The sequence below is a fragment of the Apus apus genome, chromosome 6, assembly GCF_020740795.1.
Source record: "Apus apus isolate bApuApu2 chromosome 6, bApuApu2.pri.cur, whole genome shotgun sequence".
NCBI classification, from domain to species: Eukaryota; Metazoa; Chordata; class Aves; order Apodiformes; family Apodidae; genus Apus; species Apus apus.
The window spans coordinates 19,649,067-19,663,650 of record NC_067287.1 but is presented as its reverse complement, the minus strand read 5'-3'; the positions used below and the strand labels follow the sequence as shown (position 1 = coordinate 19,663,650).

Genomic DNA, 14,584 nt, shown 5'->3' with positions numbered 1-14,584 from the left:
TGACTCAACCACCTCCCTGGCAGCCTATTCCAGTGTCTAACCACTCTTTCTGTGAATTTTTTTTCCTAATGTCCAGTCTAAACCTACCCTGTTGCAGCTTGAAGCCATTCCCTCTTGTTTTGTCACTAATTACCTGTAAAAAGAGAGCAGCACCAACCTCTCTACAATGACCTTTCAGGTAGTTGTAGAGACTGGTGAGGTCTCCCCTCAGCCTCCTCTTCCTCAAACTAAACATTCCCAGCTCCTTCAAGCATTCTTCATAAGATTGATTCTCTAGGCCCTTCGTTGCCCTCCTGTGTACTCGCTGCAGCACCTTCAAGCATTCTCCTGAATTGAGGTTGTCATAGGAGATCAAACAACAAAGCATGTTAGAGTTTTAGATTTAAGTGTATAGATATTATAAAGGAATCAACTTGTTAAAGTTTAGGTATTTGCGGTACTGTAGTTCTACATGTATGTGAAGGTACTCTAGACTAAGGTCTCCAGAAACTCTTGTCACTATTTGTTATGAAGGCATGAAGAACATGAAAGCTGACAGTAAACCAGATGCTTATCAGGTTAAGAATTAATCTTCTTGTTCAAATCTGTCTGCTTTTCAGAGAGTTATGTATTGTCTAATTTACTTCCTCAAAGGCTAGTGTGCAACTGGTTTGCAATCATTATTCAACAGGGCACCACTATTTGCCACATGTCCCTTTATTTTTCTTAGAAAATTTACTTAAGTGAAATCTGAAGGATCTAGAAATTAGCAGAAACTATGTGGATATTTGAGAGTTTGAGTTAATCTCTAAGTATGTGTAGATCTACAACTATGCAAGAGGTACAGTGGATCACATCCATCAGGAAAATGCTGAACGAACTGCGTGTATATTGCCCAGATGGTCAGTGTGTGCATAGCTAATCCAGTGTAGTTCTGGATGCTTTGAACTTAATATGCATGGGCAGATCAACTGTGTGCTCTGCAATTACACAGATGCAGCTGAATAACTACAGTCTTATTCTGTATGTGGTTTACAGATGGTCCATGCATACAGAGTATATAGAGTGTGCTCTGGAATTACCTGGCTTACAACAATGTATACCACAAAGTATTTATCAATATATTTTGCATGGGAAATTTCAGAAAAACACAATTATTCTAATCTCAAATGCAGTGAGTACCTTGTTTTCCATAATATGATTATTTTTTTTTCCTACTGATACACTGCTCCTAAGAAAGTCACTCAATTACAATTAGAGATGAAGAAAAATCTTGTTCATTCCGGAAGGAGAGCAGGAAACAACTTAGTAAGAAATCTGTATTTTGTGTATTCTTACAGTCTTTCTCTGACAAATTGCTATTATTATGCTAAAGGAAGAAAAAAAAAAAATCTATTTCAATCATGTAAGCAATCTGTAGTTATTCAGTTAATATTTAATAAAATACTTGATAGAAATCAGAAGGATATCAGTTCATTAACTGGCCAAGTATCAATTGTTATCCATTCCTACACAGATAAGTGAGAATAAATTAATCAACTATAATAAAGGAAACACAAACATTTCAGTTAACTATTGTGAAAACACAGATCAAAGTGATTTGCAATTAACATTTTTTTAAGTACAGCCTGCTTAGATTTAGATACATTTCAAGGTGTGCATTTTTATACTGCTAGTCTTACAGTCTTCCTTTTTTTTTCCCCTTTCACATTCTTCACTTTCTCCCCTAAATCTTTCTACACTCATGTACAGTCTTATCTCATTTCATTATTTTACTTGGTTTTCCTCATCTTTTTCAGGTTCTTTCCATAATTTCTGGGGGTTTTGGTCACCTTTTCATTTGTTTTAATGTTTTCCCCCAGCTATCTCTTGTGTTCTTACTTCTCTGTCATTCCATATCTCTAGCATCATTCAAGGAGTACTGACCTGCATTGACCCTTAAGTCCCCTAAAAAGCTGACTGATCATTTCACAAGAACCCCAGCAATTGGTGAAGACTGCAAATATCTCTTTACACTCAGGCGTGAAGGACATCTGCGGCCTTGCGTGCCCAAATATGCCTTTCATCTGTCTGTCTGATTCATTCAGCAGCATTACAGATGCCAGATCCATAGTTTTAACAGGACTTCTTTTTCTTATTTTTTTTTATTTTCTTCCCCATCAGGTTAATTTTTTTAGTTGCAATATATAAATAAATATGTGTATTAGAATACTTAAATAATCATCTAGTTACAGCTATTGAATAAAGAACCAGGTATATAGTAACAGTTGAATTGAACTAAAAATAGGCAATTGTTCTTGTTACTTTTAACCACTACTTTACTACCTCATAATACACAGAGTTGACTTTTGTTTAATAGAAATTCTGATTCTACAGTGGTTGTTTTCTGATACTCTTGCTGAACTTGGTGGCTATTTCTGCATTAGCTCTGATGAACAGTGCTATTTATAGTTACCAATATAATCCTGACTGATTCCAGAGTGTGTGGTGATTTTAAGACAATTAGACTTACGAGGAAAGGATGCATCTAATGTTCTTAAGTATCATACTTTTGGTTATTTGAAGTGAGAGACCATTATAATCCTAGTGTTGAGAAATTATTGCAGTTTATATAACTAGCGTAAGAACCACACAAGTGACTCTTAGAAAGGGCAAATCACCAATTAAACTGCTTATTTTATTTTCAATATTGTGTATTTGAACATTCCAACATAGCATAAACATGGGTGATTTTTACCATGTTTTTTTAAATTTTATCTTCTGCTTTCTTCTAGTATTTTCCTATGCAGAAGAATAAATGGTAATTAAAATGTGCAGGATGAAAAGATGGAGCAGCCAGTGCTTGTACCACCAGGACCAGACAGCTTCCAATACTTCACTAGGGAGTCTCTTGCAGCTATTGAACAACGCATTGCTGCAGAAAAAGCTAAGAATTCTAAACAAGATCGTAAAGACAATGATGATGAAAATGGGCCAAAGCCAAACAGTGATTTGGAGGCAGGAAAAACACTTCCATTTATATACGGCGACATACCTCCAGGAATGGTATCTGAGCCCTTGGAAGACATGGACCCATATTACATCAATAAAAAAGTGAGTCTAATATCAATCCTGTTCATATGCTAGTGTTTGGAGTGCTTAATCATGTTCATTTCATTTTTGTGGAATGGGTCATATAGATTATTACTCCAGACTTTTAATTTGCAAGCTTGTAGGAGAATGTCATTCAATAATGGGGAAACAGTTGAGCATTGCTAAAAGGACTAAGTGTACAACAAAAGCTGAAAATGTTTTATGCCAGTGACACATAGGCATTCTGTCTTCCAGGAAGTTAGTAAATAATTATGTAGTATCTTCAAATTATTAGAAGTTGATTTAGCTAGTGTATGTTTTTACAACATGTACCATCCTGTGCCCTGGCACACTGGTCCTGCTTTATATAAGGAGGAATTTTGCAAAATTATTATTTTTAGAATTAAACTGATAAAATTGGTAATAATTGTAACATTATGACTGTTTGTATAATATGGTTGTACAATGAATGTAGCAAGGTATAAGTAGTGTGACAATCTAGGCTTCTATTCACTGGTCTCCCAATCATTAACAAAGTGCCTGCTGTCCTCTGTGGTACAGGATAGAATCCATCATCCTTAATGGTTACTAACCTTTTGTCTTTTTATTTTAATTTACATCAAATTTATTCCTTTGATGTAACTGAATTTATATCAGAGAAGCATTTATATAAAAGCTGAAACAAGGTATCTTTTCTTTGATTATAAGCAATAGATACTATATATACAAACGTATACATAATAGATGGCATACTCTGCAAACTTACATGATGAAATGTGACTATATGTTGAAACTGAGTGTACCAGCACACAACACTTTCTCTAATGTTCTTAAAATTGACAGCATGAACCAATGCATAGCACATTTTGTTCCCAGAAATCTACTTTGATAGCAAATTCGTAGGGAATGTATGGAATCAATAGAGAAACTCATGGATAAGCAGAAAGAGCCTTTATCTGCTGTTCACAACATATGAAGATTTATCTTTTAATCACAGTTCTACTTTTACAAGGGTAAAAGATGCATTTCTGTAAAAGCAGGCCTTGCAGAGTTCTGTACTAGTTGTGTCTATTTATGGTATGAAATCACAAATATTTACATCCCTACCTGACCACAGTTTGTCCTGGACCTTTATAGGAGAATTGTCTGTCTTGTGCATCTCACAGTAACCATACATACATGATAGGTATGAGTGCACCTTCAGCAAGTTTGCCAAATACACCAAAATGTGTGGAGAGGTCAACACGCTGAAGGGAGCGGATGCCATCCACAGGGACCTTAACGGGCTTGAGCAGTGGGCTTTTGCAAACTGCTTTACTCAGCTTCATTACATCAGAAAAGGTGAATGCACCAGAGATTTTAGATATTTTAGATATTTGTAAGTTAAATAATTTTTAAGTTAAAAGTTCTAGCAAAGCAAAAAATTAAGGTTTTGGTGAAAAACATGGTTTCAAAAGATAACCACAAAGCCATTAAATGCCAGCTCCAAATATGCCATTAGTCTCCTGTTCTAGCTGGCCCTGGGGCTTTTCACAAGAAGCTAAGGACCCGGCTCAACAATATGTCACCTCTTGCCTTTCAGGTCCTTTGAGGATTTAGATGGTGTTTATTTAACTGTAGGAAGTGGAAACACAATGAAGCAGTCGACCTCAGGCTAAATGTAGCCTTTTTGAACCTACATTTAAAGATAACTGGGAGGAAAGAGAGGAAAAATAAGGTTTTGGGAACCTTTGTCCCAAGAGGCTCTCAAGAGACTGTCTTTGTTCAGTGTAGATTCTTCTTTTCTCTTAGCCACAGCTTCTCAAAATGCTCTTCCTCCTTCTTTGCCCTGCTAAGAACACCGTTTCTGGGTTTGTATCAAATATGGCAGATACTACAGAATAGGGATCCAGGTTGCAGATGCAAAAGCAGCAAATCAGGATCTTCTCTTTGGGGATTTCTTTTAATTTATCTTCACATTTGATTCCTTTGAGTGTAAGGAGGTTTCCTGCTTTTATAAAATTATTAAAGCACTTTGTAAAACCTAAGCCATGAAAAGTATGCATAGTCTTTCATATACGAACATTAATCTTACAATTTGTTTAGAATTTATTTCACTTTTCTCAGTGTGTGTCTACTTTGTCCTGACAGCTTTGGGTACAATACTTCATGTTCATCCACACTGCCTACACATTGGCTTGCAACTGGGTTGAGACTGGAATGAGCTATAGCAGGTTTACCAGGAGGGAAGCTTACACAGCGATTGGATATCAGCTGTTATCTCTATTTTTAAATGAAAATTCTTCTTCAGAGATAGGATGTGATTTTAGTTCATGTTTAAGGCTAGAAGTTAGAGGACCAACAAAGTTATTCTGGAGGCTCCAGTCACAAAGATGCTTTAAGTTAAAAAATTAAAACCGAGGTAGGTAATTTATGTCTTGTGGGTTCTGCTTATGCAGGGCAGCAGAAAGTAGAACAGCTAAAATAGCAGCAGCTTCCAACTGAAACTGGAGCTGTGCCAGCATGCTGTTATTTTCCATAAGGCATGTTAGAAAAGAGATGTATGTTTAATATGCGTGTGTTCAAAGATGTGGGTTTTTTAAAAAAAAATATAAATGTAGGTTGACTAAACGTAGGTGGTGTAGTCTTAGATACAAAGTTAGTAGGGAATGTGATTTTAAATGTATTTTCTCAACTACCTCATAGCTACGAAAGGCCAAGAGCATGAGCTGGAGGCTTCTGAGCTGTGAGTCCTGGTGGCTGGGAACAGACCTGAGAGGGAAAACCTCACCTCCCCCCTTGGGATATGAGGCTTTTAAAACATTGTGCCAAAAAATTATTCATCTGCTTGGTTACCTCAGCATTTAAAATGAAAGCTTCATTTAAGGCCAGGTTATCTGTAATTACACTTTGAATGTTGTTGATACCTGTAACATAACTGGAAGTGTAATTTGGAAACATTAGCTCAGGCTTTATCCCACTGTCCTCAGTTTCATACTCCATTTCTCTGTTTCTGTGCAGAAGCAGGGAGATTAAATGCTTACACCCTTCCTACACATCTTGGATTTGTATTCAAGAAAATAGAAAGTCTCACGATTAATCTTCCTTATTCTTCTGGAGTTTGGTCTCTGTAGGAATGTGTGCTGTGTAGAGTTAGGACAGAGAGACAGCTCAAGGAAGAAGCCTGAAACACATGATGTAAATACATCATATTACCCTACTGAGGTTGTTTAATGAAGAAGTAGTATAAAAACATAACAGTAATTGAATGTTCTATGTTTAAAATTAGATTTTCATATGGCAAGTACATCAGGTACTGGAAATAAGTTTTGTTGAAAAAAATAGTCATTAGCTATTTAAAGTGGCAACTTTGCTGATTGGTCACTCAAAACAGTTTTTAAATGAGTATCTACAGTGAATACACACTTACAAAATGTCTTTTCTTTCTCTTTTTCAGACCTTTATAGTATTGAATAAAGGGAAGGCAATCTTCCGATTCAGTGCCACCTCTGCCCTGTACATTTTAACTCCCTTCAATCCTCTTAGAAAAATAGCTATTAAAATTTTGGTACACTCATATCCTTTGTCAATGTTTGTTCAAAATGTTACACACTGAAATTAAGAAAACTCATAACTCTATTTCATTGTAATACAGGTAGGCTCTTAAGCATTTTAAGGCATTCTAATTATTTATTCTAAGCCACTTGAACAACGATTTGTACTGTACAGAGCTCATATGACAACATAGTCTTCAAAATTATTTAGGTTACTTAATGAAAGATATCACAATATTGACTGCTTGGTCAGGCATTTGGACAAAGATCACACACCTGTCCGTGGGAATCAGGCAGCTGTGATTTGATCCTTCCCTGTGATATGAATGCTTCCCTGAAAAGATATGCTCGAGTTTGAATTGTTCAGCAGCTATAAGTGATGATCTAAATGTTTGCACTAATTTGCTGCAAAGTTTAAGCTGAGATTTTACTTTTCCTAGAGTGGAGGATTATTTTTTTGGCAGGTTTCTTTGTCCATTTGTTGTAAGGTTTTTTTCTCTATGGCATAAAAGTATACTTCCAACAACAAAATGCTAGCTACCTGATTTAAGAAAAAGAAAGACATTGGGGTTTTATATAAAAGACTTTAGTTTAAGTTAGATTGCTCACCACTTACGTTGATGCAACTATTTTTAAGGAACACAGCATTTAGAGAGATGAGTAGAGGAAAAATTAGTTGACCGTTTGGTGAAAAGGTGTAGCTTTTTGGCTTTTGCTGCCATCATGTGGCAAATTTGAGTCAGGTTTTGGTTTAGTTTGGTTACTTAAGTATTTCCAAATACTTGAATAATCGAGTTTATTTCCATGAAAAAGGAAAGAACACACTGTTTTTGAGTCAGTGATATTGTAAACCAAGGGCATCACATTGGGTGTGATAAAGGCCCAGTGGGCTGTCTCACGTCCATACAACAAGCCCTTTTGAGCTGTTAATCTGGGTTTCATATTCCCACAACTCCTACTTGTGTCTTACTGGAACCCTAAATAAGAATTAATTTTCATTCTAATCTTCACCAGTTTTAAAGCAGTTCACCACTATTGGTGGTACTATTGAACCATTTTCAAATCATAGCACTGGTAGAACAAGAGATGCTTCTCATTGCTGCTAACATATTTTGTGAGAGCCCAAAAATAATATTGGAAAATTAATCAATCTGTGAGCTCTCTGGATTTCTTTTTCACTGACAAAGCATTTACTGCTAAACTGGTGATAGGGAAACATGGAATACCATCACTTCAGCAATTAAAAAGAGCTCTGACTCATGGTGAACAGGATAAACTTTTTTACCTTGCATATGCCAGCTGTTGAGTTTAGTACTGAAACTGTAGAAGTGAAAGACTAATGCTTATTTAGTCATGTCAGGTACTTAAGTAAAACAGTATTCTTCTGCAAGACACTTTGGTTTTGGCTGTTATCTCCCAGGCATACATAAGTCTTCTTGGCCTTTCAGTACCAGCTGAAAACAAAACACAAGGACATCAACAAATCAATATCAAGAACATCAAGAAATTGAGACTAATATTAAATTTTAATGTGCTCTAAAGTGAAAACTACCAGGTTAAGCAAAATATATGTGCAATGTTTGCCAGTCTGTAAGATTTGTGTATGTGGCAGTATTTTACTATACTTAAGATATCTGGCTGATGTGATATTGTATGAATTACTGTTGTGTTTTCCTTAACTATACCTACATTATTCAGCATGCTAATCATGTGCACTATTTTGACCAACTGTGTATTTATGACCATGAGTAACCCTCCAGACTGGACAAAGAATGTGGAGTAAGTTGCATATATTCTTTAATGGTATCTTAGACTGTTCCTCTAGGACTTATTATGACAATAACTGTAGTCATGTGTCCAGGGAGGAACTACCGTCAGACACTATTCACCACTAGAGAGAGTTTCAGCAAGACATTTTTAATATATGTAATTTATTTGATGGATTTATGCATTTTGATCAATATACAAAATCAGGACAGTTGTACTTCAACAGCATGTTACAACTAATGCATGCAAATACACAACTATACATGATGAATATAATGGATTTTAGAAGGAATTGCTTATTTACTGTATTTCTTTTCTAGTTATGGAATAAAAAAAATAGTTCATCTGATCATCAGGTTTCTATTAGAATACCAATGTAAAGTGTTGCTACTTATCTGGAATAAATTTTCCTATATTGTACAGATACACATTTACTGGAATTTACACATTTGAATCACTCATAAAAATTATTGCAAGGGGCTTTTGCTTAGAAGATTTTACTTTTCTTCGAGATCCATGGAACTGGCTTGACTTCACTGTCATTACCTTTGCGTAAGTTTTTGTTTTTGCTTTTTCTTTGAAAGTGAAGGGCAAAAAGGGCATGAAATTAGTATCTATATGTATCAATTTTGTTATATGGAAATTCTTATATGGATTGGCTTTTGTCTAAAGCAATTTTCACATTGCAATAAGCATATTTTGATGTAAACATAAATACTGCAGAAGCCATTAGTACAGCTAGTATTAGAGAGGCTAATTTCATGTCCTGCATTTTTTTCTCTGAGCAGAAAAGGAGCATCCCTTTGACTTCATTCTCCAAACTTACCAATCTAGTCTAGATAAATATTTAGGCTTTCAAAGTTAAATCACTGCGATTCCCTTCAGAGACATATAATTTAACTGAAGGCTCTGAAAGCATATTAATGCAAGGCAAACTGCAGTGAAAGGTAAACCTCTGACTGTTGCTATTTAATTTTTTGCTAAAAACGCCAAAGCGGTCTTGATGAAAGACCCAAGTAAGTAGCATAAACTTTGCCTAAATTCTGAATAACTGTGATTTAATCCTACAGGTATGTAACAGAATTTGTAAACCTAGGCAATGTTTCAGCTCTTCGAACTTTCAGAGTATTGAGAGCTTTGAAAACTATTTCTGTAATCCCAGGTAAGAAGTAACTGGTGTAAGGTGTTAGGCCCCTTGTACCTCCCAACTGTTCCTTTTTATCCTGTCATGTGTTTGTGTGTGAACTCCCCTATTACAGATATGTGACAGAGTTTGTGGACCTGGGCAATGTCTCAGCGTTGAGAACATTCAGAGTTCTCCGAGCTTTGAAAACAATATCAGTCATTCCAGGTGAGAGAGGTTAAACACTGAGGCTGACTTTAATTCACTGAAACAGAATTCATTTATTTTCTTTCCACAAAAAACAAAAGCAAGAATTGGAAGATTTTAGTATTCACTGAGATCTCTGATTCATTGCTTTTTAACATGAGCTTTTTTCTTTTGAAATCAGCCTTTGAGTTTAACAGATTCTTGCATGAGACATTGCAGTACACAGCGTGTGTGGTTTGCATCTTATGATGTCAAGCTTTCTTCTCCACGTTCCTGAGTATCAGTAACCCTGAAGTTTTCTTACCCATGTGTGTCTTTCCTACATGATGTTACGTGGTATTTGTTGTGAATATTTGTATCTAAAAAATAGAAGTGTTCAAAATGTTGATTAGTATGATGGTGAAGGAACAAGATAATAAAGAATAGCATGGGATTGCATGGGGAATTTATTATCTTAGAATTCTACAATTTTCCAAACCATCTCCAGTTTTATAGCATTAAAATTTAATCCTATTATTGTTGAACAGGCTTTTTACTACTGTTTTCTAAATCTAGTATGTTATAAAACTGATAGTAGCAAAGGTTTGGGGCAGCAGGTATTGATGAATAAAAAAGAAAGAAGACTTTTTGAAGATTGACATAGAGCATGAATAAAAAAGTCTCTTGTTTTAGCATTAAAACAAGTGTTTTGAAATATACGCAACTCATTCCATTCACAATTGCAAATGAACATAAATTTCAGCTATTTATTCATTTTCACAGTGAAAAAGCTCTTCACAAAAATGTTATTTCACAGACATTACAATCATTTATTTGGGCTTCTGCATGAAATCTATAACAATACTGAGAGACACTGTCATTTTTATCCTTTAGAAAAGGTTTGAACACCAGAATAAAAATTCCTTTGCATTTGCAGGCTTGAAGACTATCGTGGGAGCCCTAATTCAATCCGTGAAGAAGCTCTCAGATGTCATGATCCTGACTGTGTTTTGTTTGAGTGTATTTGCACTAATAGGGCTGCAGCTTTTCATGGGCAACTTGAGGAATAAATGCCTGCAGTGGCCTCCAGAAAATTTTACTTTGGAAACAAATATTACTTCCCAGCTAAACGGCACCATCGGTGAAAATGGTACATTGGTTAATTCAACAGTGGCTCCTTTTGACTGGAAAGGGTACATTGAAGATGAAAGTAAGTATTGTCAGCATAATTCCTATTGAAGTGATATGTGGCTAACCCAGTTCTTAGAAATAAGGAGGGGGAGGGATGATACATTTAGTTAAGACTGAACAGGAAAAGTGCTTTCTCTTTCTCATAGATCTACTCCAAAGGCTGGCATGGAAGAGAGAACAAAAAAGATGGTCTCTCTTCTTGATGCAGCTCTTTTTCTCAGCTCCCTCTGCCAAATCCGTGTCTCTCCTGAGACAAAAAGAGATCCAAAGGATTTCTTAAAATTTCTTAATAGTCTGAAACATTTTACATCCTGATAGTCTAATGCAAGATCAGCAACAGACTGCTATGTCGTTCTGACAGATGTCAGAGACTTCTGACATTCAGTGAGGACTCCTGAGTATTGTTTCCATCTATCCATTCTTCCGCTTCTATATGTTATTATTAGAAAGGTTTGTTTGGGGGGTTTTTTTAGGTCTAACAATTTTTCCTGCTGCAATTTAAGCTCATTGTTCTTATCAACTTCACCACAAGCATCAAGACTAAATTATACCTTATCATTAATCACTGTCTCTGAGGTATTGAGAGACTATTCCTATGTTGCTGTGACCTCTTCTCTCAGTCTTCTTTTTGCATGCTAAGCAACTAGATCATTAACTTTTTTCTCCAACTATTTATTTTCTAGATCTTGATCTCCTATCTAGGTACCTTCTTGTTTGTAAACATCCTTCTTCAAGTGCAGTATCCACATCTAGGCATTCCTTCTCCACATGAGGCACAATAAGTAGAAAAGAAGGATTATGTGGTAGTGTAGTAATTTATACTTGTTTTATACATCCTATACTGGGCTTGCCATTGTTTATAATTGGAACATCATAAGATCCTGTTCAGCTTGTGAGTCTTTTTTAAAGACTTTTAGCTCATTGAATTTCCACTGTGTATTTGCACAGCTCATTGTTCCAGCCTGAACAGCAACCTTTTTTTTCAGACCATCTCTCTAACTGTCCTGGATCCTTTAAAATGTAGTTGTTTCCTCAGACACACCATCATCCTTATCAGATCAGTATAATTTGCAAATTTGATAAGCATTCTTCCATAATTTAGATCAATTAAAACCTGAATAGCAGCAATCTCAGACAAACCTCTTCAGAATTTGTTTTGTTGCATCTTCCCATTTTGATGATTTCCCTAAGTACAATTTCCCAACCAGTTTTGCTCATACAGAGCAATCTGGCTGAGAACAGATAAAGAAATGCATTTCAGTTCAGTTCCATGTGAGGTCACAAACCTAAATCCCCTATCCTAAAAATCATTGCTGCACAATTCATGTTGAGACAGGTTTACATGCATGAGGACTGTAGCTGATGGCATACATCATCTCTAACAGTGAAAGTTATTCATGGAGAAAAATAAGAACTAAAGGAGAGGGAAAGAAAAGGAAGGGGGAAGGGAAAACTGACCAGAGTGGCCAGCTGCAAAGAGAAGTGGTGGGGTCCTCTAAGCTTGTGTTTGCATGTTTTAGGTCACCTCATAAAAACAAAAAGCTACAAGTAAGTAGGAGAAAGGGGAAGAAAGAAGGGTGGATCTCACACCAGAGTACTTCCCCTGAGTACCTGCTGCAGTAATAACATGCTTGCAGTTGTAATATCGTGAGAATAAAAGCAACTTGAAAAAGAGCATGGGAACAAAGGAAAAAGAGTGCAATAGAGGCTCTGGAAAATACTGTCACAGGAGCTTATGTGAATGGTTGTGGAGATGCAACTGAGAAGCAGGACACAGAAATACAATTGAAAGCCCTTAGCAATAGCGAGGACCTAAGGCACTGTGGAGCAGCCAGGACTCTGACAAATTAAGGCTAAATCTCTGCAGCTAAAAAGCTAAATAGCATTCTGTTTGCATAAATAAGGCAGTATTATCCCTGTATTTAGCACTACTGCAGTTGCTGCTGGAATACTATATAAAGTTAAATTTAGACAGGATGTTGAAAATTTGGAGGATGCTTAGAAAAGAGCAGAATGATTAAAGGCTGGAAAACATGCTTTATACCAAGATAGACCAGGAGCTCAACCTACTTAGCATATCAAAGAGAAGGTTTAAGGGGAGATTTGATCACAGCTGAGAAAAACCTCATGGGAAACTGCAATTTCATCGTAGACATACCTTTGATCTACCAGGAAAAGATGTAACAGGTTCAATAGCTGCAAGTCAAAGCCAGACAAATTTCAAATAGAAGACAGACAGCTTCTACCTGTGATGACACAGCTAATCAGTGATTATGATGGATTTTCATCTGGATTTCTTAAATCAAGATGCAGTCTTTTTGTGAAACTCACTTTACTTGGACATGAGAATTCATGGAAATCCCATGCCACAGCATATAACAAAGTTGAAGCAAAGTCCCCTAGTGAAGACCAGGACTTCAAGATCAAACTTAATTTCCTAGCTTTTTAACAAAAGATCTATACACTCAAGCTCTGAAGCCCCCTAAAAAGCAAAACTAATTGAATTAGTTACAGAAAGTATCTTATTGAATGGCTTCTTGAATATTTGGAATATTTACACAAGATTTCATAAGTATTTTTTAATTTATAATGAAATTATGAGTCCTATTATGAAGTTAATAAGCTTGTTCCTGCTTACCAGCAGTTTCAAAGACAAAAATAATGTTCTCACAGCTTCCTACTCTCTTTGAAGGTGGACAAACAGGATAAAGAAAGTGTTCTTAAACCAGGGTGTCACAGGGCACTAAGAAGGGACTTACCCGGAGCTCAGAGCAATGCAATGGCACTGTCTTTTGTAGGAATTATAAAAGTTTTTATGCCAGTAGTTGTGCATACTATGCAAAAAAGGCATGTAAGCACTAATTTTGCCACTGACATAATTTTTGGAAATACCATTTAGAGAGACTTTATGCAAGTCCTCCTGGCATTAGTGAGTCAAGCACTCTCTTCCCCCCCCCCCAGTATGGCAAATCTGCTAAACTTAATGTTACTTAAGTTTCAGTTTATCTTGGCGAGCTTGCCATAATGTCCCAAACGTGTCACTAGGACACATAAGCATGTTTTCTGGGAAGTAACATTTCACAATCTATTTTTAAAATAACAGTCTCAGTCATTACCCTAGCTTTACTCAAACAACTGTTAATTCCCTTGAAGTGTTCACCTACTGGGGATTTTTTCCCATTTCCAATCAAATAAATGGGAGCCAACCATATATGTCTCATGTAGTGAGTTACTTTTCACATTACTTGGGTAAAATATTATTCTGTGTTTTGCATCTAGTAAGGGACACATTCATATACTGCCCAGCTTTGTTGGTATAAAAAATTTCCTGTCATGATAATACTTGAGCATTTGTCACTGCTGTATCAGTGCACTCAGAGAAAGCCTGGGTAGCTGTTATTTCCTGCAGAGCTGGCAAGCACAGCATGCTTACAGGGCATATCTTGTCTGAACGACAGAACTTGAGTACAGACCCTCTCTTTGTGGTTCAGCTCAGCTGATGCACGCTGATCATGAGTGACTGCTCCAAGTAAACTGTATCAAGTCAGGTTTGCATTCTTCCCAACCAGCTGTTATGTTCCAGCATGTTTTAATCATGATTAGCTGACATAATGCACAATAGCACTTGCTTCACAGGGGTGAGCTGTGGTCAGCATTATGGCAGCTAACTTTGCTGCTTCCAGCTGTGTTTCAGCACAGTGCAGCTCTGCAGTGTACTCCAGCCCAGAGGGAC

The 14,584-nt window shown here is 36.4% G+C and overlaps 2 protein-coding genes across 6 annotated transcripts in view; both read left to right on the top strand.

The window, feature by feature from the left end:
* The window catches only part of LOC127386758 (sodium channel protein type 1 subunit alpha-like), a 32,416-nt gene extending 25,770 nt beyond the window's left edge, over positions 1 to 6,646 (top strand). The window contains exons 2-3 of the mRNA XM_051624283.1: positions 2,754 to 3,072; positions 6,488 to 6,646. Of these exons, the coding sequence (XP_051480243.1) occupies positions 2,806 to 3,072; positions 6,488 to 6,646 (426 nt within the window). The 5' untranslated portion in view covers positions 2,754 to 2,805. The remainder of the gene's footprint in view (positions 1 to 2,753; positions 3,073 to 6,487) is intronic.
* Positions 1 to 14,584, top strand: part of LOC127386762 (sodium channel protein type 1 subunit alpha) — a 155,923-nt gene that overhangs the window by 96,973 nt on the left and 44,366 nt on the right. For 2 of the 5 annotated variants that reach the window (XM_051624302.1, XM_051624300.1), the window contains exons 1-4: positions 8,279 to 8,363; positions 8,775 to 8,903; positions 9,611 to 9,702; positions 10,598 to 10,870. In XM_051624302.1, coding sequence (XP_051480262.1) covers positions 8,284 to 8,363; positions 8,775 to 8,903; positions 9,611 to 9,702; positions 10,598 to 10,870 — 574 coding nt within the window. In that variant the 5' untranslated portion in view covers positions 8,279 to 8,283. Of the gene's footprint in view, positions 1 to 8,278; positions 8,364 to 8,774; positions 8,904 to 9,421; positions 9,514 to 9,610; positions 9,703 to 10,597; positions 10,871 to 14,584 lie in introns of those variants that run through there. The other 3 variants (XM_051624303.1, XM_051624301.1, XM_051624296.1) reach the window with 2 other exon arrangements.